The following is a 21,725-nucleotide window of genomic DNA, read 5'->3' on the forward strand; positions in this document are numbered from 1 at the left end:
CAGCTCAGAAGAGAACCACGTCACAACGCCTTTTACTCTCGTCTACCTTGCTCCACCTCAGGGAGACCCAAAATTTCAACTTAAATTTAAGTGGCTTTTGAGACCTCAGCTTATTCTTTCTGATCTATTAACAGTTGTCTCCTGATTGACCTCTTCCACACCCAATTTACAGATGAAAAGTTGTTTGCTTCCAAACCCTCTGCATGTGCATAGACCCAGGAGATCCGATAGAAACAGCAGCCCCTCACTGGTGTTCATTACACTGGAACAGAATATCACAAATAACAGCTAGGGAAGTGAGTTTGTCTCTAAAACCGAACATTTTTAGAATAGTCCTGTGATTATTGCAGAAGGAAGTGTAACCAAAATGTTTGAAGAGACGGAGGCTCTCGCCCTTGCCTAGCATTGACGTAAATCTCACTGACATTATTTGTGCTACTTTTCTCCTGGGTATACAGGTTTAACTGGATTTCAAGCATTATCAAGAAGTCTCAAAAGGTAAAGGCCAGATATTTTTGCTCTTGCTGACTGGAACACTTTTTATTCAAGCTCCTTGACTGTGATTATAGAGACACTTCTTGCTCCCTGAAAACAGTGTTAAATTCACTACTGTTCACAAAACCATATAAAATAATTTACTGCATGTCACTGAACATCTTTAAGAGGCCCAAAACAGCACTAGCATTTTTATAGCAATTTCTTATATATCCTTTAGCACATACTTTACCTATTCTTTTGCTCCTGCATTATGTTTATGAAAAGCACATAAATGCCTGTGAAGATGTGCCCAGAATCACGTAAAAGAGCTAAACTCAGCTAGCACAGATGCAGGCAGGGTTTCAGTGGGCCACACTAGCCTTCACTTTAGATATAGCAAGACATTTGAGGTACATTAAGAGCTGGGGATCCAAGACACATCATTATAAATCCATTTCTGCTGACCAAGTAAAGCTGGACACTTTTGCCCACAGAAGCCTTGAGTCACTTTACGTCCCGCTCGGGTAATTATACCAGGTTGTGGCAGGTAGCACACAGAGGACTGAAGAGAAGGAGCGACTCAGCCTGTCAGCAGGTTCTTGCTTGGATTTTAAGACACGCACATTTCATCTGAGACAAAGGTGGCCACCATCAGTGTCACTGCTCAGGCAAAGAAACAATCCAAAAAGATCCAGCTAAAGAAAAACAAAAGAAAAAAAGGAGGCTGCATAGACTCGTGTTTTCTGCCAGCCACACCAATGAATGCCACAGCAACTCAAACTTAAAACTCCTAGATAGCTGGGCTTTCCAATTTTTCTGTTAACAAAGTAATAGTAAAAGAGTCTCATATGAGCTAATATAGCTAGGGCAGATAGAAAGTCACTTAGAACCAAAGTGAAGCTTATTTTTGGCTAAGGTTCTTTGGTGCTGTAAAAATCATATTAGCAAATGGATTTTTTACTTTATCTCCTGACATTCCCTCTGATCAAGCTTCTTCTTTTCCTCTTCCCCAGTTTTCTGTTTGTTTGCTTTAGGACAGACCCTATGTAGAACATCCACTCCTGGTAAAGAGGGGCAGCAGGTGCAGTTTATGGGCTACCCATTGGCACAGATGAGTGACAGCTCAGATCTTGGATACAGGTTTATTTACAGAGAAGGAGCATACAAAAATATCTGCAGCACAAGATGGTTTTCTGCCTAGTCTGTGGACCTAGGAGAAAACAAAAGCAAAATCTAACAAACAAAACTGTCCCTTACCTGAACCACTGCTCCAACTGGCTCCAATTTATGCAGTGAACAGAGCCAAAATTTGCAGCAGGCTGAACGCAGGCAGCCTCCCACCCAGCGAAGGGCCAGTGCAGTAGGCTGCGGCACCCAAATTCCAGGGAGCACCGAGTTCCCTCGGAGCTTCATCATAAACCCCTGTGTGTGCACAAAAGCTCTGAGGTCTGGGGGTGCTTCGCTCCCAATTAAACTCCTCTGGGATTTCAGGATGGCTGGGACAGGGCTTAAATTCCCAGAGAGGCCCAGTCTGTCAGTCATGCTCGCACACCGCTGGTTCAGGCAGATTTTGCCAAGCGTTGACCACAGCCAGGTACAGTAATTTTCTCTCCCGAGTGCTGCTGTAGGGTGCTGGCAGTTGCTTGGTCCACAACAACGTCTTGGTTAACACAGAGATAGGAGGCTGCAGATTTCATCCCAGGCTGTTCCTGCCCCATAGGGGCCAGCCTGGTGGCCCACATTTCTCAGGGAAGTCTGCCAGCCAGCGGTCTGCAGCAGGCAAGCCTAGAGCAATTCCCCTTCACAGTAGGAAGGGCAGAGCTGGGCAAGGAAATCCCTGTAGCGGGGCATGGACAACGAGGACCTGCCCGCCCTCGGCGTGAGGGTCCCCCACAGGGACGGGCAGTCCCAGGCTGCAGGGCTTGCTGGTGTGTTTGCCAGCTGGGAGCACCTGCATCGGATGCACGACCGGCACCAGGAGGGAGTCCTGGCTGCTGAGGCAGGCTCCCTCCGAGCCGGCCCTCCTGGTTACGCAGTGACCCAACTTGGGCAGGAGACAGCTCCCGCTGTGGGACCACAGGCTTTCTGAACAAGCCTGCTACTGCTGGGAACCTGCTTCTTATTTACCAGCTTAAATTTGTTCCACCAGTGCAATTGCAGGGAAATCAGTGTTGCTGCAAGGGGATGAAGGTCTTCCTTTTCATCTTTTACTAGCATAGACAATAGCTCACTCACTGGAGAATTAACTCTGCAAATCCAGGCATCCATGTAACTACCAGGGCTCTTCATGCCTTTGGGGGCCAGCCATAGCCTTAAAACTTCCCCTGTAACAAACTTGCATAGAGGCTACCATATTTATGATCCCCTGAATGCCCTTGGAAACTCCAGGTGATAGATAAGAATCAGGCCCAGGCTTTCTAATCCTTGACTGATGAAAGACTAACTTCATGAAATGGAGTGACCTTCTCTCTAAAATACTGGGGGTCATGTCCCAGACACCAAGGTCTAGGGATGGGTGAGTTCAGAGTTTATGCCTTCATTTTCAAATCAGTATATTTAGATTCAGAAATGTCTAAAAAAGCGGGAGGAGAAATTCCCAGAGCAGCTACAGGGACTGAAAAATAAAACTCCCAGATTTCTCAGTAAACCAGTATTTTCTTGGCTCTCCACTGAGTTACCTCAAGTGCTGCCATTAGCACAGGAACCACTCAGAATTTAATCAGATCAGTCCAATCTGCTGAGAATTGCAATTTGCCTTTCTAATGCCAAAAGAAAAATTAATACAAGCAGCTTTCCTCCAATTTTTTTTTTTGAATTGCAAAATAGAGTGTCACATGGCAAATTTAATGGAAGGAGGGAGGCTGTCACACATCCAAACATCACACTCAGGGTTACAAGAGGAGCTCTGAATGCTAAGGAGAGGCCCTTTTTCAGTAAGATGTGACAAACAATATTTTGTCTCACCACGGCAGCTCATGGGGTCTGACACAGAGGCAGATGCAGTTGCAATAGTGACGTGCTTTGCAGAGACACTGTGTGTTACAGAAGTCCCTCTCAGCCCTTGCAGTAACTCTGCCCTCCCCCCCCTCTCCCCACGGTCCAGTTTTCTCACGTACACAAAATTAGCTGAACACCCATGTCATCTAAATTGCTTTTCTTCCCTGGCAACCCTGCCCTCAGCCTCTTCCTTGCAGTAGCATTGTGTGATTTCAGGACTATGTGGGGAAAAAAAAAAAGAAAAAAGAAAAAGAAACAGAAAACATTGGTGTTTGCCACCCCTCTGGATGATTTTGCCAGCATGCAACTCCCACCTCCACCTCCTTCAGGACCCACTTGGTTGCAGGTGATGTTAGAGAAGCCACAAGCAGCAGCTTTCCCTGCTCAAGAGCAGCAAAAGAGAAGCTGCTATTACCACACCTGCTATTCTCTGCTCCTTCTTAATGGACATCCTCATCCCTTCCTCCCCATCGCTCTATGCAGAGGACATGCAGATGTTTCTGTCAGAAGTCCTCAGCTCCCTGCTGGAAGAGTTCATGCCCTCGATTTCATAACTCTGAAAGGGGAAAAAGGAAGAAGAGATACAACAAAAACAATCTCTGGATAACAATTCTTATCTTACACTCCTTTCTAAACTAAATGATGGACAGGAAATAGTGATGTCTCTGAGCTACAGTCCTAAATCTCGGAGCTGACTTTCGGCTCTGGTCCTTACATGAAAATGTACTGCACACAGCTGAGACCTCTGCGTTTCCGAGCCGGAGAAAGCTGAGCTCTTGCTCTGGCCCGTCTCCCTTGGGCTCTCCCTCCCAGGAGCCTGAGTCAACTACAGGAATGCGTGGGGAATGCCAACACGCTCAAGTAGAGCGGAGGACGAAAACAACAAAAGGAAAACATTATTTGTGTCGACTTTTTGCATGAAGCTCATTAAAAATGTCCTCATTAGAGAGGGAAGCAGAGTTACAGCTAACTCCATCATTTCCACAGCTTTTAGACTTTGCATGGTCCTTGGCAACCGAGTTTTCAAACACTGTGAGCCACCACTCCAAAACATCAACATGTCTGGGAGAAATCCCCTCCTACAGCGTACCCACCACCCCTCGGACCAGCTCTCCTCTTTGCAACCCCTTCCTCCCGCCCCCGTCTCCAGGGCCACAATCCCTGCACCACTGCTAGCCCCGGGCGCCAGCGCAGCCCCCCTGTCCCCTACGGACCTCCTCCTGGTGTAGCTCCTTTTGCTGCACCACCATGGCCCAGGCCCCGTGTCTGACCAGTGCCACGAGGGCTTCAAAGCCAGGCAGCTTCCAGGTTATGGCAGAAGCAAAGCAACAAGAAAGCCAGGAGACGTGAGAGCCACCGCACTACACCAGAGCTGTCAGCAAGTGGTAGTGTGGCCAGCAGACATCAGCAAGTGGCTGCAGCCATGAGGTTGAGCTCATCTGCCTTTCCCAGGGAGAAGAACTCAGGCTCTGACCCCCAAATTCATAGTAGCTGGCAGTCCCCACTGGTGAACACAAGTATTTTCTCTCTTAATCCTGAATTAAAAATAGCAAATTGCTGAAAGCTACAACTCCAAAGGCAGATTTACAAGGCCCTAGAAGACACCTCATGTGTCTTATACCATCATGTAAAATAGTTGTCCCTTTCAGGCACCTCTTAGCTGGGAGCTGTGTAAGTGCTTGTTCTGAATAAAATGTCAGGGCAAAACCAAAACTATTTTGGATATTTAAAAAAAAAAAAGGAACTACTATATGTTTTTCTCTGAAATACAAGCTGTCTCAGCCAGTCCCGACTCTGTTGTGCAGGTAATAGCAGAATGCAAAGCTCCTCGAGTGAATACCATCTTTTGTTTGAAGGAAGCAGCAGGGAGAAAAGAAGAAAAGGGATTTAATTTTCTTCCTGGGGCCTTAGAGTTAGGAGAGTTTTCCAAGATCTCCTTAGAAATTGGACTGTAATGAAAACGGGCAGGCATGGTTGAATTTTCAACTGTAGCCAATGAATAGGTAAATAACAGGGAAGCGGGGATCCGGCTTCAATTACCTGGAGCTGCTTCCGCGCTTGCTGTGCCTTGTGTGGCTTTGGAAATTAATTCTCTGGGTAGCCAAGCCCTCAGTTGCTGCTCAGTTTAACACTTCAGCGTGTCAGGTAGCAAGTTTCCAGATCTGAGATTCGCCAGCATGCGTTTGGGGAGAAGGGGGCGCAAGCTGCCGGTGGTCTCCAGGTGCCGACGGGGCCTGGCAGGCGGCCACCGAGCAACGCGGGACTTCTTCGAGGAGGTCTTTGCACTGGCTGCTGTCCTTGCAAAAGCAGTAACTAGTCCTTTTGCAGAGTTTCAGGTCACGTCCAGCAAATTCAGACAGTTAATTTTGTTGTATCTGACATACCCACAGAGCAGGACTTGGCCAAACACCCCTCCCCGCAGCTGGAGCAGGTAAAAACTGCCCGGCCCCAGGGGTGCCCCCCGTCCCTGCCGGGCCCCCCAGCCCTGGCCCCATCACAGCCCAGCCCGGGGCTGTCAGTCGCTGCCCCACGACGCCGCAGCAGTGCCAGCTCCAGCCCCGCCACGGCCCATGGCCCCTGGCCCCGGCCCGTGGGCGCCCTGGGGTTACCCCGCTCCCTCTGCCAACCCTCCCCGGCCGACCAGCGTGCCTTCCCCGCGCCACGGGGCGCCCACAGCGCCCTGCGAGCCTCCGCGCCCACCTTTCAGCCCTCCCTTTCGCCCCTCTTGCAGCCCCACCAGTCCGAACCTTCCCTCTGGCTCCTATGCGGGATATTGCAAAAAAAAAAGCCCCAAAACTAAATTATGTGCTCACTGCCTCAGATATGTTCTAGCCTCTTTCCCTAGTGCCCAAGTCTTCAGCACAAAAGTACTGAAGTAATTTTTAACCAATCTGTCATTATGTCAGGCACATTCCTTCCACTCGCCCTGTGTAAATGAATGGTTGCTACTGAGATTTTAATAGTTAGCTGAGCTCTATTCAGTAACTCACTGATGGATGGATAAGGCAGCACGTCTCGCAGATAACAAGGCGCTGTGCAACACGGTGCAGACAGGCACGTCTGCCAGCCCACGAAATACAGATACCTTTACAAATGAGACAGAGCAACTTGGGAAGGTCTCACAAAGCCTTTCAAAAGATGCAGTGAAAATTAACTTATCTGGCAGAACAAAAAGGGGAACAAATTTTTTGGAGGGAAGGGAACTTGTGGGACAATGGTAGTCACATCTCTAAACTAAGAACTGCCATAAGGTATCTCATCTGCAATTAAACAGCTGTTTAAAAAGCAGCTGACATTGTAGAGTTATGTTTGTTTCTCTAAGAGAAAGATTTGCGTTCAGGGCTATATTGTATTGGTGTTGTTGCCATGGTAAATATCAGTGTTTGTCAAAACTTTAAAATGCAATCCAGCATATCGAAGCATTCAACTTCCTCCTGTGAAGAGCATGCACCAAATGCATGGTGGCACAGCAGCTGGGGAGAGGATGGGGAATTCAACTTGCTTGTTATCATTCAACAAGGGAGAAAGAAATGGGCAGCAGTGAGGAAAACAGAAAAAGAGAATCAGCATTTAAACAAAAAGTACCAAAAAGACCAGACAGAAAGGTAAAAGGGTAAATTAATAGCAACATTTCATTTGACTCCAGTGACATTAAGAGAGTCCTGTGGCTTCAAACCCAGCACTTAAATTACATTGTAATCAGTGCTCAGGGTTGTAAAGAGCTCCCGTTACATCAGCATTCATTAAATTAATCAGTGCCTGGGCCATGCCTTGGCCGCGGCTCCCGATGCCGGTGCGCGAGGAGGCGTCGCAGCCCACGCCGCGCCATGCCGCCAGGACGGAAGGGATCTCCATCCTCCCCAGCTGCTGGACGCAGAGCGGGAGGGAAGCAGAGAGCAGTCCCTGCCATTGAGCCCCAGCACTGCTGAAGGCTAGGCTAACCAGCTACGCCGGGCAGGTTTTTATCACACTTGTCAGTAAAGGCGAGAACTGGAAACGTGCACAGAGTAACCATACCACAAGGGCTTGGTGCCCAAGACCGGCGGGTAAGAGGTCGGCAGAACGAAGCCCTAAATATTGCCAGTCAGATACCGACACCAAGGCTTGTCTCGAAATTGTGCTTAACTACCACAGGCTTTCCTGACTGGCACCAAAGTCAAGCAGAGAAGGTAATAACTTCTGAAACTCATTTTGGAAGTGTCAGACCCAGCAAGCCTTGCTAAATCTTTGTGGAATTAGGTAGTGCCTTCGCGAGAGCTCTGAGCCCATCCATTTTACCAGACTACAATGCTACTCGAACAAAATAAATGGTTTGTTTTATAAGCTATTCAGTCCAACCAGCTACATTAGCAATGCATAGAAATAAAACAAATTGATTCGTTATTGCAGTGATGATTTTTATTTAAATAAGTCGTTCAGGAAAACAACACTTTTCAGTTCAATTAAAAGTTTGCTTTAGTGTTGGAATGGCTTCAGCATATGCTCAAATGCTTTCAGGAGTCAGAGCCCCTTTTGTTAGATATGAAGCGATTATGCCAAGATGTTATGCTGGTGTGCATGTATGACAATGTGTAATCGTGTATGTGTAACGATGCAAGTTATGCTGCTGAGGAATTGTCTCCTTCCCACCAGGAAGGCTGCAAAACTAAATCCATTAATACTTCTGCAGAGTTTCAAATGATGACAGCAGTGGAAACTATTGAAATACCTTCACAGAAACCCTTTTTGTTGTTGTTTTTTTTTGTTGTTGTTGTTTATTATGTATTAACAGTACTTTAAGCACATACAGATTGTTTGCCATTTTTTCCCTAAAGGTTGCAGGTAACAAGGGCAGGCAATTCTGCTAACTTTGGCACACCAAACTTCACTCCAGTGAGGCATCCCTTTGTTTTCGCCCCAGAAACGCACTGATTTGGGTGATTTCTTTAATGACTCACTAGTGGAAGAGTTGTCATCTAGCTCACAGCGCTTCGTCATGGCCCTGCTATCCGTCCAAAGCCTGAAATGGCGTGCAAACACTGTGCGCAAGCAGTACTGAGCAATTTTTGGACTTGTGTACACTGAATCAAGAGAAATTACCCTGTAAACACTAAAGATCCAACCTCTTTCTTCCCCGGATTCAGCACTTCATGAAGCTAGGGCCTAAGTAAACTCTTAAACATATTAAATCTCATTGGCTATATAGAAATCCCACTGACAGTGGGATGTGCACCGGCACGGTCTAATCACCTGCGCCCGACTCCAGTGGCGCCTCACAGGCGGCCTCCTAACGCCCCGGCGTTGTCTTCTTCACAGCTGTGTTTTCCCCTGCCCAAACACAACCCAAGCAGTCGCGATCGCGGCGCGTCTCGGATGTCAACCCTAGGGAGGCGACCTGCCTCCGGAGGAGCCGCCTCGAGCGCGCCACTGCCGACGCCTTCGCCGCCGTGGCGGAGCGCGTGCGCTAGCTCGGCTCGCCTCATTCACGTTCTCCCCGCGCCCGAGAGGCTCTGCAGCACCTGCTGGTCCAGGAAATGTGAATTCGTGCGTCCTGTCTCACCCGCCCAAAAGAGCACGTATATCCTGCCAGCAGCTCCTCCCTCCTTCCTGGGAGTTCCTCCTTCCGGGGCCTGGGAATACACAATCCTGCAGAAGAAGTTCGAGTCTCCTTCCAGATCTAGCTGCATCTAGAACATATTTCCTTTCTTTCTTTTGCATTTTATAAATAGTCCAGTCTTCCTGCAGCTTTTTTCCTGGCCCAGTGACTCATCATAGACTCATCGGACTTGTTGCTTCATTTAAACAGGGAATTGAAAAGTCTCTTGCATAAATGGAAAAGAACCCACCAGCTGCAGATCCGCAGCTAGCTGCTTATGAGGGTTTCCTATGGAAAGACTTAAAATACTTCCTGCTATCGCATGGCTGCAAAGGTTATTGTTAAAATGAATCTGTGCAGGACACATGCAGCACTAGCTAGGCCAACACGTGTCCTTTCCACTCACCCTACCTCCCTCTGAGTACTTAAAGACAATAACGGTTTATTTTTCCTTCTTAGTCCAATGGTGAATATTTCTGATTTGTTTATTGGTTTGAGAATTAACCAGGGATGCCAGGTTTTCCCGTCATTTCAGAAAACAGTAAGACATTTTGTCAACGCGGTTTCCCGGTGAAACAAAACGGAGGTGATCGCATCGCCTCCCTGAGCTGCTGCCAGCTTTTCTCGTAATTCATGAAGCCGGCGGCTAACCCCAGCCAGGTCTGACCGCGGCGGGGAGGTCTTGGAGAGATTGCGCTCCTCCAGGGCTTGTGGAAAGCAAGAGACCCCCCATCAGGACTCCCTCCAAGCACTCGGGGAGGAAAAAATGAAACAAAACTGCCTGCGCTCCAGCAGAAGGCGGGAAGCTCTTTCCCCTGGCTGGTTGCTCAATAACCCAGCCAAAACAGCGGTGCGATGCAGCACCGTGGGCGGGCTGTACGGCAGAGGGGGGGGAACGTCATGCCAATGCCCCTGCCGCGCTCTCCAGGTAAACGCTCCCCTCTCCAGGTGGGAACACGAGGCTCCCTTCGGCTAACCTCCCGCTCACGTCTGCCTTTCCAGTCCCTCCCCCCTTATTCAGGGTTATCTGACGAATGCTGATTAGAGCCGATCAAGAATTATGTCTTAATTAAGCTGATTACACCATTTATTTGAAGACGTCTGCTCTGCTTGTTCCCTCGCAATGCTGCCGCTTCTCACTGTCTTTTTATTTAGTGGCTGCTCCTGCTGAACACAATAAATGACTGATGCTAAGCAGCGGCTGACAGCTGGTCCGGGAAAGGCTTTCTCCTGGCTTGCCTGATGAACTTTTTGTTAACTTTCTAACTACCCCCTTAGAAAATGGAAATTCTGACTTTTCAGGCCATTAATGTTTTCTTTGTATATTGTTTTCTTTAATTCTGGTCAGACTGAGTGCGATGATACTCTCAATTTTCCTCTGCATTTTGGGGAGGCGGAGGTTGTATTTTTCAACCGCCGAGTAGGCAATTAAACATTAAAAGCCCTATCTCCCAAGCAAAAGTGTTTAAAATGTCTGAGATTTCTGTTCACAGTAAATGCCAAGTGTCAGTCATGTAATGATCACTTCAGAGATCACAGGATTCACAATTAAATGATGACAACTTGATGGATTTCAGCCCAGACTGCATTAATGAAATGGTAAGTTTGTGAAGATTCTAAAAAATAGACTTGACAAATGTTAGTCCCTCCTAAACGCGTTATAAGCCTTCGGGAGACGAGCTGGGCAGAGAGGAGAGGCTCTAAACCTCAAATATTCGGAGCACGGTGAGTCTCGCGCGGGCTCTGGGGAAGGTTTAGCTGAGGCCGGGGGTGCTCGGGGCCGTGGCACAGCTCCTAGCACAGAGGCATTCCCGGGAAGGCGAAATCAGTTCATCTGTGCAGTCATTGCCATGCTAACACCTCACTCTCTCTCGAAACCCCAAAAAGAGGTGAAACGGGGAACAGCAGGATTCTCCTTCCAAGGAAATTGCTTTGACTTTCACGGGAGGATACACAAGGCAATACAGAGTTTCATCAAAGCTGGGCTATCCTGATGAAGATTCTGAATTATTTAATGCATTTTGCATTTTTATTACTTGATTTATATCACAATATAGCAAGCGCGTTAGCAAGTTCAGCCTGTGCATTTTCATGAATGCAACGAGATGGCTAGAGAAGCGCTTTGTTCTTGCCTTCTTATTGCTTAAGTATCAAATTTTCTTCCAGTGAAAACAGAATACATTCCAGACCAAAATATCCCTGGAAAAGACAGCATGTAAGCCCTGAACGATGCACTCTGCTACCTCGTAAGACACATCCCAGGACATTTGCTCTGTTTGAGTATTAACCCCTCCGACCAGCGGCGCTTTTTCTCTTGAGGTAAGTCCGTGATGCAAAGCAGTAGGTAGCGCGAGCCTGTAATACATATATTCAATCACTCGTCGTGTCTCTTGACCTGATTTTGTGCTATAACTTTTCTGACAGCTTGCAAGTGTTTCCTTGGTGATAGAAGTTTGTTGCCAAAGCAGACGAATGAATCATCTATTTACAGTCACGGCGGTGAGCTGCCAGGGGGATACCGTATGTTTCGGCATGTGGCGTGCAAGCCTAAGGCCAGCCACCGGCGAAAGCCTCCTCCCGGCTCCCAGGCGAATGCCACGTCTGCAGCGTGGCACTCGACCCGGCTGCCGAGCCGCGCGGGGCCTCCGCCAGCGCCGTGGTCCTGGCTGGTTAAGGCAGTCCTGGATAGCACTGCTGCATGGTGAAGCTCGGCCGGAAAAAGCTCGGCAGATCGAGCTCTCGCAGCCTCCCGGCAAGGCGAGCCTAAGAGCTGCCCCGGTTCTCGCCTTGGCACCGGCCCCGTGCGCGGCCAGCTCCCAGTGAGCGGCCCCATCTCAGGACCCCTTTCTTTTAAAATACATATTAGTTCACTTGCATAGCATCTGAGCCTCCCGCAAATGCTTCTGCAGTAATGGAAATTATTGTTCCTAAACCACAAGGGAAAATGAGTATTTTTTCCAGCCTTCCCTTCATCCCCTCTGAGCAGATTAACATCCCTCGAGCACCAACAGCTGCTCAGTCCCTGCACGTACTGTGAAGTCCCGGTGCTGGCTGGGCCCCCCAGTGCTCCTGCCACCGTCGCCTCTCCGTTACCCACGGCGGCCGCACTGAGCTGAGCTGAGCTGAGCCGAGCCGGCCGCTCGCGCGCCCCTGCGCTGCCCCCATCTCCCAAGCACCCCCAACCTCCCACCCCGTGCCACTTCGCAGCTCCCTGCCTGGCTCCCAAGGACGGCTTGGAGCTGCGCAAACAGCCAGTGGGTTTTGCGGCTCCCTCCCGGCCGAGGCCTTGGACCCCCTCGGAGTCGCGCGGCCGAGCAGCTCCCGGGGCCGTTCTCTGCCCCCCGGCTCACCCCAGCGAGCGGCTTCCCCAGAAGGGGACGGCGAGCACGGCCCGCCCCGCCGCCCCGGCCCTCTGCTCCCGCTCCGTCACCGGGAGGGCTTGCATCCTGGTACGACCCGGCGCCGGGGCTCGCCGGGAGTGCTTGGCTTCATCCTCGCGCCCTCCACATCACACGCAGGAGGATAAAATCAGAGGTGCGTTTGTGTTTTAAATGGAAGAGTAAGGGAAACATAATTCCTTGCAGAAATCTGGAGAAATCTCAAAATAATTTTGAAGACACTCACTACCACCACCGAGGTTTCCCACCATGCAACAAAATCTGATTGCATGATAAATTCAGCAGTAAAAAGGTGACTAATAATACCGTCCTGGATTTCAACTACATTTTCCAGATTAGATTTGGATTAAACACTTGATTAACTGGTTTAATTTCCAGTGTTTGCTTCTATGGTTAAGCTTTAAAAAAGCTGTATGTGAGGTAGATTCACAATCATGATCCTGTTCTCAGATGGAACTAATCAAAGGTGCATTTCCTCACTGTTAAATTCTGCATTGAAAGTGAGAAATTTTACTGTATTTTGTTCACAGAAATGCCTTGGTTTCTGGAAGCCTTTTTCTGGTGAATAATTCCACCTCTGCACACTGTGCAGAGCTCTGCCATCAAACATTTCGCTTTGCTCAGTGGGTGTTTAATTACCATTAATTCACTGACTCTAATAGACCTACATTACCTGAAGATTTGACCTGACATATTTACCTGAGACAGAAGATGTGCCTGTTTCAGGAGCAATATAACACTCCAGCTGTTGGGCGGGTGCTGGGTGCAGTGTGTTGTTTGGATACATTGACAATGCCAAGGGGTAGAAATGAATGTGCACGTACTGGGATAAAATAATTGCTTTGCATGTATTCGTCCTCATGAAGGGCCACCTGTATCGCTGACTCCTCCTTTCTGTCGTTATAGAGTTTGGAGAGGGTCTGGGGTTTTTGGTGCTGTTAAGACCTTCCTCCTGCTGTTGCTAATGCTCTGGCTCCACAACTAGCACTAGAAACACACCAGGGTGCAGAGGCAGCGTACATGACATCTGCAACGTTTAAGCACAAGAAGTTTCTGGTACCTAATCCATACTGGCAAATTCCTCTTTGTGATGATTGTCTCACCTCCACTAGTAGCAGCAAAGTCAAATCTTTGCAGCACTGCCTTAACATAGACAAGGCTGACAGGATGCTGCTCTTTGTCTCGTTGATCTAAGCTGCAGCCGTCTCGTATGAAGCAACCGTGCCCATACAAGCGAGGTGGGCACTGCCGAGGGTTACTGACCACGAATTGGCTGTGCCTCAGGATTTTCCACCTTAAGTTTCTTAAAGTGTCATAGTCTTGACAACTGAGCAGTTCAATGCCTAGTTCATGTCTATACTTGACTGGGATCCAGAAACAGGCTTTCTTCTGCCAGCCTCCTCAAAGGTGACCAATCTGTAGGTGCTCACAGAGCCTGCCCCTCACACACCCCCAGAGCCAGCTGCCGCGTGAGAAGAGCCGGCAGCTGCTTTTTCTGTGGAGGACACAGGCAGCAGAGATGGTCATGGTGCAGAAACTCCCTTTCCTCCTTGCCATTTATACAACAACAGCATCTAGAGCGCTTGCTTGGGAAGTCAGAGACTTGAGTTCAGTTCCCTCCTGAACCTGAGGGGGTGCAAAACCCACAGCGCACTCTGCCTATGGGTCTACTGCAGCCAGTAGACTGTGGACAGGATCCATATCCTAGATGAACGCCCATATCCTAGAGAACGGTGAGACTCTGTACACATCTCTGTCTCACTGTTGCTTTCTGGCTAGCTGTACGCGATGCCTCGTAGGAATCCGAATCCTGTATCATACAGGGGAAGTCCAGCACCTTCATCTGCATGGCCTGGCCATCTAAAATAGGGGGCTGGATTTCATTCTGGAGAAGAAATTGCAATTCCATGAGTAGCAAAAAAAAGAAATATTTTTGACCAGTGTTATAATGGCCCATATAAGCACATTGATTTTTGGGTGCCTGGGGAAAGGGGTGGGGGGGAAGAGGGGGGAAAAGAAGAAAGACTCAAGATAGTAAGCGTGCTGACTTCAAATTCCAGTCAAGTTGGCTTTATAGAGCCTATAAATCAAATATTAAGAAAGACAGTCTCATTGGTCAAGACAGACACTGATAGACACTATACTTTTCAGATTATTTTCCACGCAAGGAAATACCACTAATCAAGTTCTGTTACAAAGAAGAGGGAAAAGAGAGGTCCGTATTAAAGAAAACTGTTTTTATTGTAAACAAAGTATAAAGTACAACATAAGAAATGTGCAAATCTTTTAAGTAGTCACAAAAGAGCATATCTAATACACTATTTTCAAACTGTTCACTTTCTGATATGTGTCCTCAGTATAATATGATAAAATAGAAATAGTGAAAGTTGATGCATTATTTACCACAAAATCTAGTTTTAAGTCAGGGCTGGTGTCTTTACTGACTCATTTTACTTTTCAAATCACTTGACTTTCTAATTTAATACAATACAGAATACATCCATATTCCATCTCTAGTATTAAACCATCTTTCAAAGAATTAACACCATCAAGAAGTCTAAGATTCTTGTTTCTCCTTCTTAATCAACCCAAGTAGTTTACAGTTACATTTTTTTTTTAATTAAAAGTGCACTGTATCTGTTTACGAAAAATGCAGCGATACAGAATTTTGAGAAGGTTTAAAGGAATCCATAAGCAACACAAAAGCAGAAGCATCACATGATGCCTAAGTATAACCAATTGTAATAATCACAAAGCTTTCAAAAGAAGCTGGGAAAATATTACAAGAAAGCTCATGAGGATTCAGAAACTTTCTCTACCCTCCATCTGCCCATTTGGCTGCCCTTAACCCACATTCAAACCCCCCTTTGGACAGTAGTATAAAGCTGGTATACTTGATATGTTAAACACCCTGTGCAGGAGGTTAGGCCTAAATCCCCAGGAGTTTGGCACCAAATCATTCCTCATGACTGGACCTGAGAATGCATGGGGGGGAGGGAGAGAGGGGGAAATCCTACCAAGAAAAGGTGACAAAAGTAGGAAAACTGATTTAGATTATCTTACACAGGTGCATCCTGGGCTTCTAAGTATGCACCCATACATTGTTGTTTTTCTAATCTGTGTTCTACTGAAGATCCACAACTGAAATTTAAAATTTGCATTGGTCTCAAGCATCAGCAGCAAACCTTCAGTAACATCTATGCTTGGCCAATCTATAGTATATATGAATAATTTGCAAAATTCAAAACTTGCAGTGTGTGCTGCTCTGCTCTAGAACCTTTACTTTCTCTCTCTCCTTTCCAGAGCAAAAGACACTCGCTCTTCCACAGCCACTGGTTCTCTCAGCAACATTTTTTGTGACCGAGCACAGACTGCCTTTGCCTCTCTGCTGCAGTACCATCAGCAGCACTGGAGAATCACAGACCTGGAGCAAAAGCCTACTTTTTAACTGGCATATTCCAGTGACAACAGTTAATACCACCATCTTCAAGGTAAGTTCTTTCACTGTGCAGTTGCAGATGTAGGCGGTACAGCAATATCATTTAGTTTGCTCACTTCCATTTGCCAGTTTGGTAACTTCTTAGCTGATAAGTGGCGACGTGCATGTTTCGTTAAGTGGTCGCTCCTCATGAACCGCCGTTCACACATGGGGCAGGCAAACTTCTTCTCACCAGTGTGCGTTCGGCGATGACGAGACAGTTCATCAGAACGTGCAAACCTTCTGTCACAGCCTTTCCAACTACAACTAAAGGGCTTTTCTCCTGGGGGGGGGGGGGGGGGGGGAGATGAAAAAAATTCATGAGTACTGAGCGACAGTACTATTGCCTTGACTTTTGACTTTTTGTAAAAAGTTTCTATTATGACAGCTGAACCAAAATCTACATAAATGTTATTTTTATTGATATATATCTAAGTACATATAAATATATAGATATGCAATGTGGAAAAAAAATGTGTTTATATACTTAGATAGAAACATGAAGACTCACTATCAAAGCTAGGTAGTACAAAGGGTTAAACATCTTCTGGAAAACAAAGAATTCAAGACATTCTTTATGTCTCAAAACAGCTGAATGTTCACCCTCAGCTCTACATGTACTGTAGATTATGATGACTTAGCATTACCAAAATGACCTCCTGAAATGCAACCTGTAATAACATTAGTCCCATTTTTATGTAACAGAGCTCTGGTAGGGCACTGTAAGCCAACGTGAAAGCATACGTGACTCCTTTTGCTACTGTGATTAAAAACTGAAGTTTATCTGCTTGGAGAAATTATTCTAAGATAACCAACACAGGAATAGTTTGGAGTGGATAATTATATTCTTTCATGAGAAAATCTCTTTACTCTGAAATTTTATCCACTTCTGACAAAGGCAGTCTTGTGGAGATGTCTGATAAGCTACTATGGAAAAGCATATACATTTGGACAAGCCCTTGCTTCCAACACTTAAGACAGGCTACTGAATGCCTTCTGACATGTAAGAACATCCAGCACAAATAAACTGCTGAATCAACTTCCCCTCTGGGAGACTTCCTGTCAAAGATGAGGTGGCATTATAATGTGCACTAGCAGAAGAAATATTTCATTGCTGCTTCATAATTTGTTCCATGAAGAAATCCAGTAACACTAGAACCTTAACAAGCAGTGCACAGCCACAGCTTTCTACACAAATTATTAACATCCAGCAACAGTGACCAACCTGTGTGTGTTCTGACATGAGCCTTCAGATGGGAGCTCTTGAAGTAGGTTTTCCCACATCCTGGGTAGTTGCAAATGTGACTTCTTATTCTTGAAGAATCAACCGGATGAGTCACTTTGGCTGTGGAAGGTATGAAGCCAGGAGCAGGGGCAATAGGCGAGAGTTTTGTGCCATTGGGACTAATAATTGGAGCCTTCGTGTTCTGCACAGCTGGCTGGGGCACAACAAACATAACTGCACCTTTGGGAACTTGTGTACCCATGAACACCATGGGCTGACAGAGAGCTGGCTGCTGGCTTGGCATCGGGTTGGGCACTACTGCTGTCACAACAGAGTTGTTTGTAGGCAGGGGGACCATCTGGCAAATTACCGGCACAGGGGGGACTCCACTTCCTTGGACAGGGCACGGTGGTGCCATCACTGCTGACTGCTGTGCTGATCCAGAAACAGCCTCAGCTCTACTGATTGCAGGCTTTGTCAAGGGCACAGGACTGACAGCTGGTTCTGCAGTTTTTCCTTCTACAGCTGGCAGTTCACTACTTTCATGACTCGCTCTGTTAGACAGTGCAGCCGAAGGAACCAAATGTTTTGCTTCATTGTTCTGTTTGTTATTTGTTTCTCTTGAAACACTCTCCTGGTATTTTAGCACACTGGCTGTTCTCACTGGACAGGTTTTGCGATTGCAAAGCTGAGCATCAGCAGTATGGCGAATAACACTTGTTGCTTGAGCTTTCAAAGGCCTCGGTGCTGGAGACCTCTCAGCCTCTTTACGAGGTGCAGCAAGAGGAGGCTTTGTAGTCTCAGCAGACGATTTGCATTGCACTGTAGATGGCGCTGGTGCCAGCGGATGAATTATTTGAGACATCTCAAAATCAGAAGGGCTGTAGGGTGGAGTCAGGCACTAAGCAGGGGAGAAAGGCAAAGGGGGATATTGTTATCAGCATATTACCAAACATTGTTAAACACACACACACACACACACACAAAAAAAAAATATTAAAAACTTACAAATGCTGGTATAGCACTGAAGTCTGCTGTTCCAGGAAGCAAAGTCTCATCACTGTCTTCTGACATATCAGATGCTGGAGTTATAGGCCTCATTTCTGCATATTTTTTGAAGTCTGATTTCCAGTTGCAACTCATAGATATAAGGGCCTCTACAGCCTCATAATCACTTTTTTCAGGAGTATTGTTCCAGAAATACCTGGTATCTCTCTGTTTCTCAGTTATCATCTCCATTTCTTTCTCCTGTTTGTTAGATAAAAAGAAAAAAAGTTTTGAGCTTCGCCCCAAGTTTCAATATTTCATTGTTGTCCGAAGGCATCATAAAAACCACCACAACCTGTACAAAACACATATGCTTGATAATGTTTGGTATGTCTGCATTTTCCTGTCCTCTTTCTTCATTATGTAATATTTTTATGAAGTTGGGAGGGAAATCTGGTCATCTGGTAAAGATTATGAAGTTTCTTCAGACAAAAAGAACTCCCCCCTTTATTCTTCAGCAGTTTAAGTTATTCTGTTTTGCAAGTGTTGAGCGTCTGAAAGTTCTTCCTTACAAAATCTTCAAAAAAACTAAAATGACTTCTTCCGCCCTCTCCCCTCTTTCATTTGCTTAAAACACAGCCATCAATATCGTGCTTATTTTGACATACCAAAAAGGGACCACGCTGAAACTGAAGCACATTTCCTTCAAAAGCTTTTAGCTTTCAAAAAAAAGTTCCAGAAAATACTCAAAGCTCACACACACTGACACACAGAAAACCACCAACATGGAGAACTGAAACACGTGTGTATCTTCACCATCTGGGTGATCTCCTCGTGGCACTAACCAAACACAAAGTCTTCCAGGCTCTATGTGCCCCTGCTGTTAAAGCTGCTACCCTTAACACAGCTTTTGATTTCAAGGGAACGCCGTGCCCCGCTGCTGGCTGGGTCTCCCCTGAGCGGGTCAGACTGGGCGGAAAAGCCGCGTTTCTGAAAGTTGTGTCTGAGCCGCTCCGGAGGAGCCACGGCTAAGCCACATCTTTGCGCTGGGGCTTAACCACCCTCTGAGTAATTCGGGAGGGAGGGAGGGAGGCCAGACCCGGCTCTCGCTGCCGGCCGCCGCGCTCCCGCCCTCGGCTCTCCCGCGCGCGGCGGCGGCGCTCGGCCGGGGTGCGGGGTGCGGGGGGGGCGCGGGGCGTTGGCCGCGCGCCACGCTCACCTCGGTGCACCCCGCCCGCCTTCCAAACCGCCCGTCCCCGCGCCGCGCGGGAGCGCGCACCGCCCCCGCCCGCCCCCATTGGCTCCCGAGGCCGGGCCGCGCCGGCGCCCATTGGCTGGCACCGGGCGAGGCGCGGCCGGGGCGGGGGCATGTGAACAAAGCGTGATCAACGGCTGCTCGGCGGCGCGGGGGGAACGTGAGCGGAGCAGCGCCGCGCCCTTTCACCCACTTCGCCGCGCGCGCCCGCCCCCGCCCTGAGGGAGGCGGCGGCCGCCCCGGCAGGAAGGGAGCCCGCCGGCGGCGGCGGCAGCGAGGCAGGGCTGGCAGCCGCGCTCACACGGGCGGCAGGGCGGGCGGGGGTCGGCGCCACCATACCCGGCGCCTCCCGCCGCGGCGGAGCGGGGCGGCTCCCCCCACTGCGGGGGCCGTGGGGGCGCCGGCCCGCGGCGGCCTCAGTCGGCGCCGCGCGGAGAGCTGCGCCCAGCCCGGCACCTGCTCGCCAGCCGGGCCGGCCCGCCGCCCCCACCCGCGGGGTTCCCCGGCTCCCCCTGCCCGCGCCCCGCCGCCGCCTCGCACATGCCCCGCCGGAGCCCCCGCGCCGCTCTCCGCCGCCGCGGGGCTCAGCGTCCCCAGCGCCCGTCCCCCCCGTGCCAGCGGGCTCCCAGCAGTTGCCCTTCCTCCCCCCGCGGGTGTCCTCGCCCGCTTCCCCCGGCGGCCGCCCCCCTCCCACGGGCTCCCCCTTTCCTTGCGCTCACCCCGCAGTTCTTCCCGCCGCCCCGGTTCGCCCCGCTGCAGCTCACCGCCGCCAGCCCCGCTGCGGGCGACCCCTCCTCCTGCCCCGCTGCGCCCCACGCCGCTCTCCCGCCTCGGGATTCCCCGCTTACTCCCCGCCGCGCCATCCCCGGCACTTCCTCCTTCCCTCCCTAGGATCTCCGCGGCAGCCCCGGCTTCCCCCGCGCCAGGGCTCCCACGGCCGCAGCCCCTCCGGGATGCCCCGGCTCCCCCGGGCGGGCTGACATCTCCCGCCCCGCGGATGCGCCGGCCACCTCCTCCCCCGGGCGGACCCCGCGGGCGCAGCCTGGGCGGAGCGGCGGGCACTCACCGGTGCGGGAGCCGGAGCGGCGGGGCGCGAGTGCCGAGGCGGGCGCGGGCGCTCTCCGGCCGCTGCCTTTATTTTCCTCTTTTTGTTTGCAGCTCCCCATCCAGGTGGCGGCTCCGCCAGCCCCGCGCGGGGGGCGGGGCCTCCCGCCGCCCGCCGCCAATCGGCTGCAAAGGTGTGTGCGGCGGCGGCCAATGGACGCGCGGCGCCCGCGCGTGATCGGCGGCTGCCCGGCGGCGTGGCCGGTGTGTCAGCGCGGCGTGTGCGCGGCGCGGCGCGGCCCGCCGCGAGTCCCCGCCGCCGCCGGCTGAGTCAGTGCCGCCTCCCCTCCCCGCATCCGGGTGGGCGCGGCGGGGGCGGCCCGGCGCTTCCTGACACACGAGCTCACGCGGCCCTGGGGGAGGGGGAGCAGCCGCCCGGCCCGGCCCCTGCCCTCCCCCCCCCGGTGCTGAGGTGAAGCGAGGACGGGCGGCCCGGCGCGCTGGCGGCTGCGGGACTTTCCGCGGCCCCTCGTGGCGATGGCACGGCGGGAAGCGCGGCCCCGGGGCGAGCCGGCCCTGCTGCCGCCGCTGTGTCCTCACAGCGCCCTGCGCGGCGCCGGGCCTGGGCTGGCGGCGGTGCGGTGCGCGCGGGTCCCCGCGCATGGCCGCGGTGCGCGGGCCCGGCCTGCCCGCGGGACGGCGCCTGCCTGCCGAGGCCGCACGCAGCGACGGCGCTGGGAGCCCAAAGCAGCGGCCCCTCGGCGAAGCCGGAGCAGCGCGGCCCGCCGGCGGCTCGGCGCCGCGCCGCGCCGCTCGGGTGGGCCCGGCTGGGGGCGAGCCGGGCTCCTTCCTGCCGCAGACTCGGTGCAAGCAGAAAAGGTGTCTGTGTGTCGGCGTGGGAGCAGCAGGACCTCAGCCGAGCTGTGCCGTGGCCGCTAGTGCTGGTTTTGCTGGAGCGCCGTTCTGCTCCGGGAAGGCTGCTGATGCTTCGCTGCGTCCAGTTCCGTTTTTCCTATTTATTCAGCTTCTCTTCAGAGATCTGCCCTCCTCCTGCTGGGCAGTTCTGTCCTCAGTCATTCGGAACATTTTTTCTGTGATATTTTTTTCTTCCGCTAAAAAATATTTTCCTCTCTTTCCCCCTTATCACTGGTGTCATGGCCCAGTATATTTTTTTCTGCTTAGCTCTTCCCCTTGTCAGCAGGTCTCCAGGGTCAGAAGGGGACTGACAGCAGGTTATGTCCTCCTGTAACTTGCTTGGAAGCCTCCCAGAATGCTCTGTCCTGTCTGAA

The 21,725-nt window shown here is 50.3% G+C and overlaps 1 protein-coding gene across 2 annotated transcripts; it reads right to left on the bottom strand.

The window, feature by feature from the left end:
• Positions 1-14,669: 14,669 nt before the first annotated feature.
• KLF10 (KLF transcription factor 10) lies at positions 14,670-20,518 on the bottom strand. 2 transcript variants are annotated; one of them, XM_067290391.1, is made up of 4 exons: positions 20,459-20,518; positions 18,159-18,398; positions 17,151-18,051; positions 14,670-16,208 (listed from the first exon to the last, which is right to left on the bottom strand). In XM_067290391.1, the coding sequence occupies exons 2-4, from the start codon at positions 18,387-18,389 to the stop codon at positions 15,949-15,951; spliced, it is 1,392 nt and encodes a 463-aa protein (XP_067146492.1). In that variant the 5' UTR covers positions 18,390-18,398; positions 20,459-20,518; the 3' UTR covers positions 14,670-15,948. The 2 variants fall into 2 exon arrangements, with proteins under 2 accessions (XP_067146492.1, XP_067146493.1); XM_067290392.1 differs by lacking the exon at positions 20,459-20,518 and adding an exon at positions 18,806-19,139.
• Positions 20,519-21,725: the final 1,207 nt, after the last annotated feature.

This window comes from Apteryx mantelli, chromosome 2 (genome assembly GCF_036417845.1).
Source record: "Apteryx mantelli isolate bAptMan1 chromosome 2, bAptMan1.hap1, whole genome shotgun sequence".
Classification (NCBI taxonomy): domain Eukaryota; kingdom Metazoa; phylum Chordata; class Aves; order Apterygiformes; family Apterygidae; genus Apteryx; species Apteryx mantelli.

Bases quoted from the DNA above. Each gene is read 5' to 3' on its own strand.
- KLF10 (XM_067290391.1), bottom strand. From the start codon at position 18,389: ATGGAGATGATAACTGAGAAACAGAGAGATACCAGGTATTTCTGGAAC. The intron at 18,052-18,158 runs GTAAGTTTTTAA...TCCCCTGCTTAG, and splicing joins TCAGTGCTATACCAGCATTT to TGCCTGACTCCACCCTACAG. The intron at 16,209-17,150 runs GTTGGTCACTGT...CCCCCCCCCCAG, and splicing joins TCATGTCAGAACACACACAG to GAGAAAAGCCCTTTAGTTGT.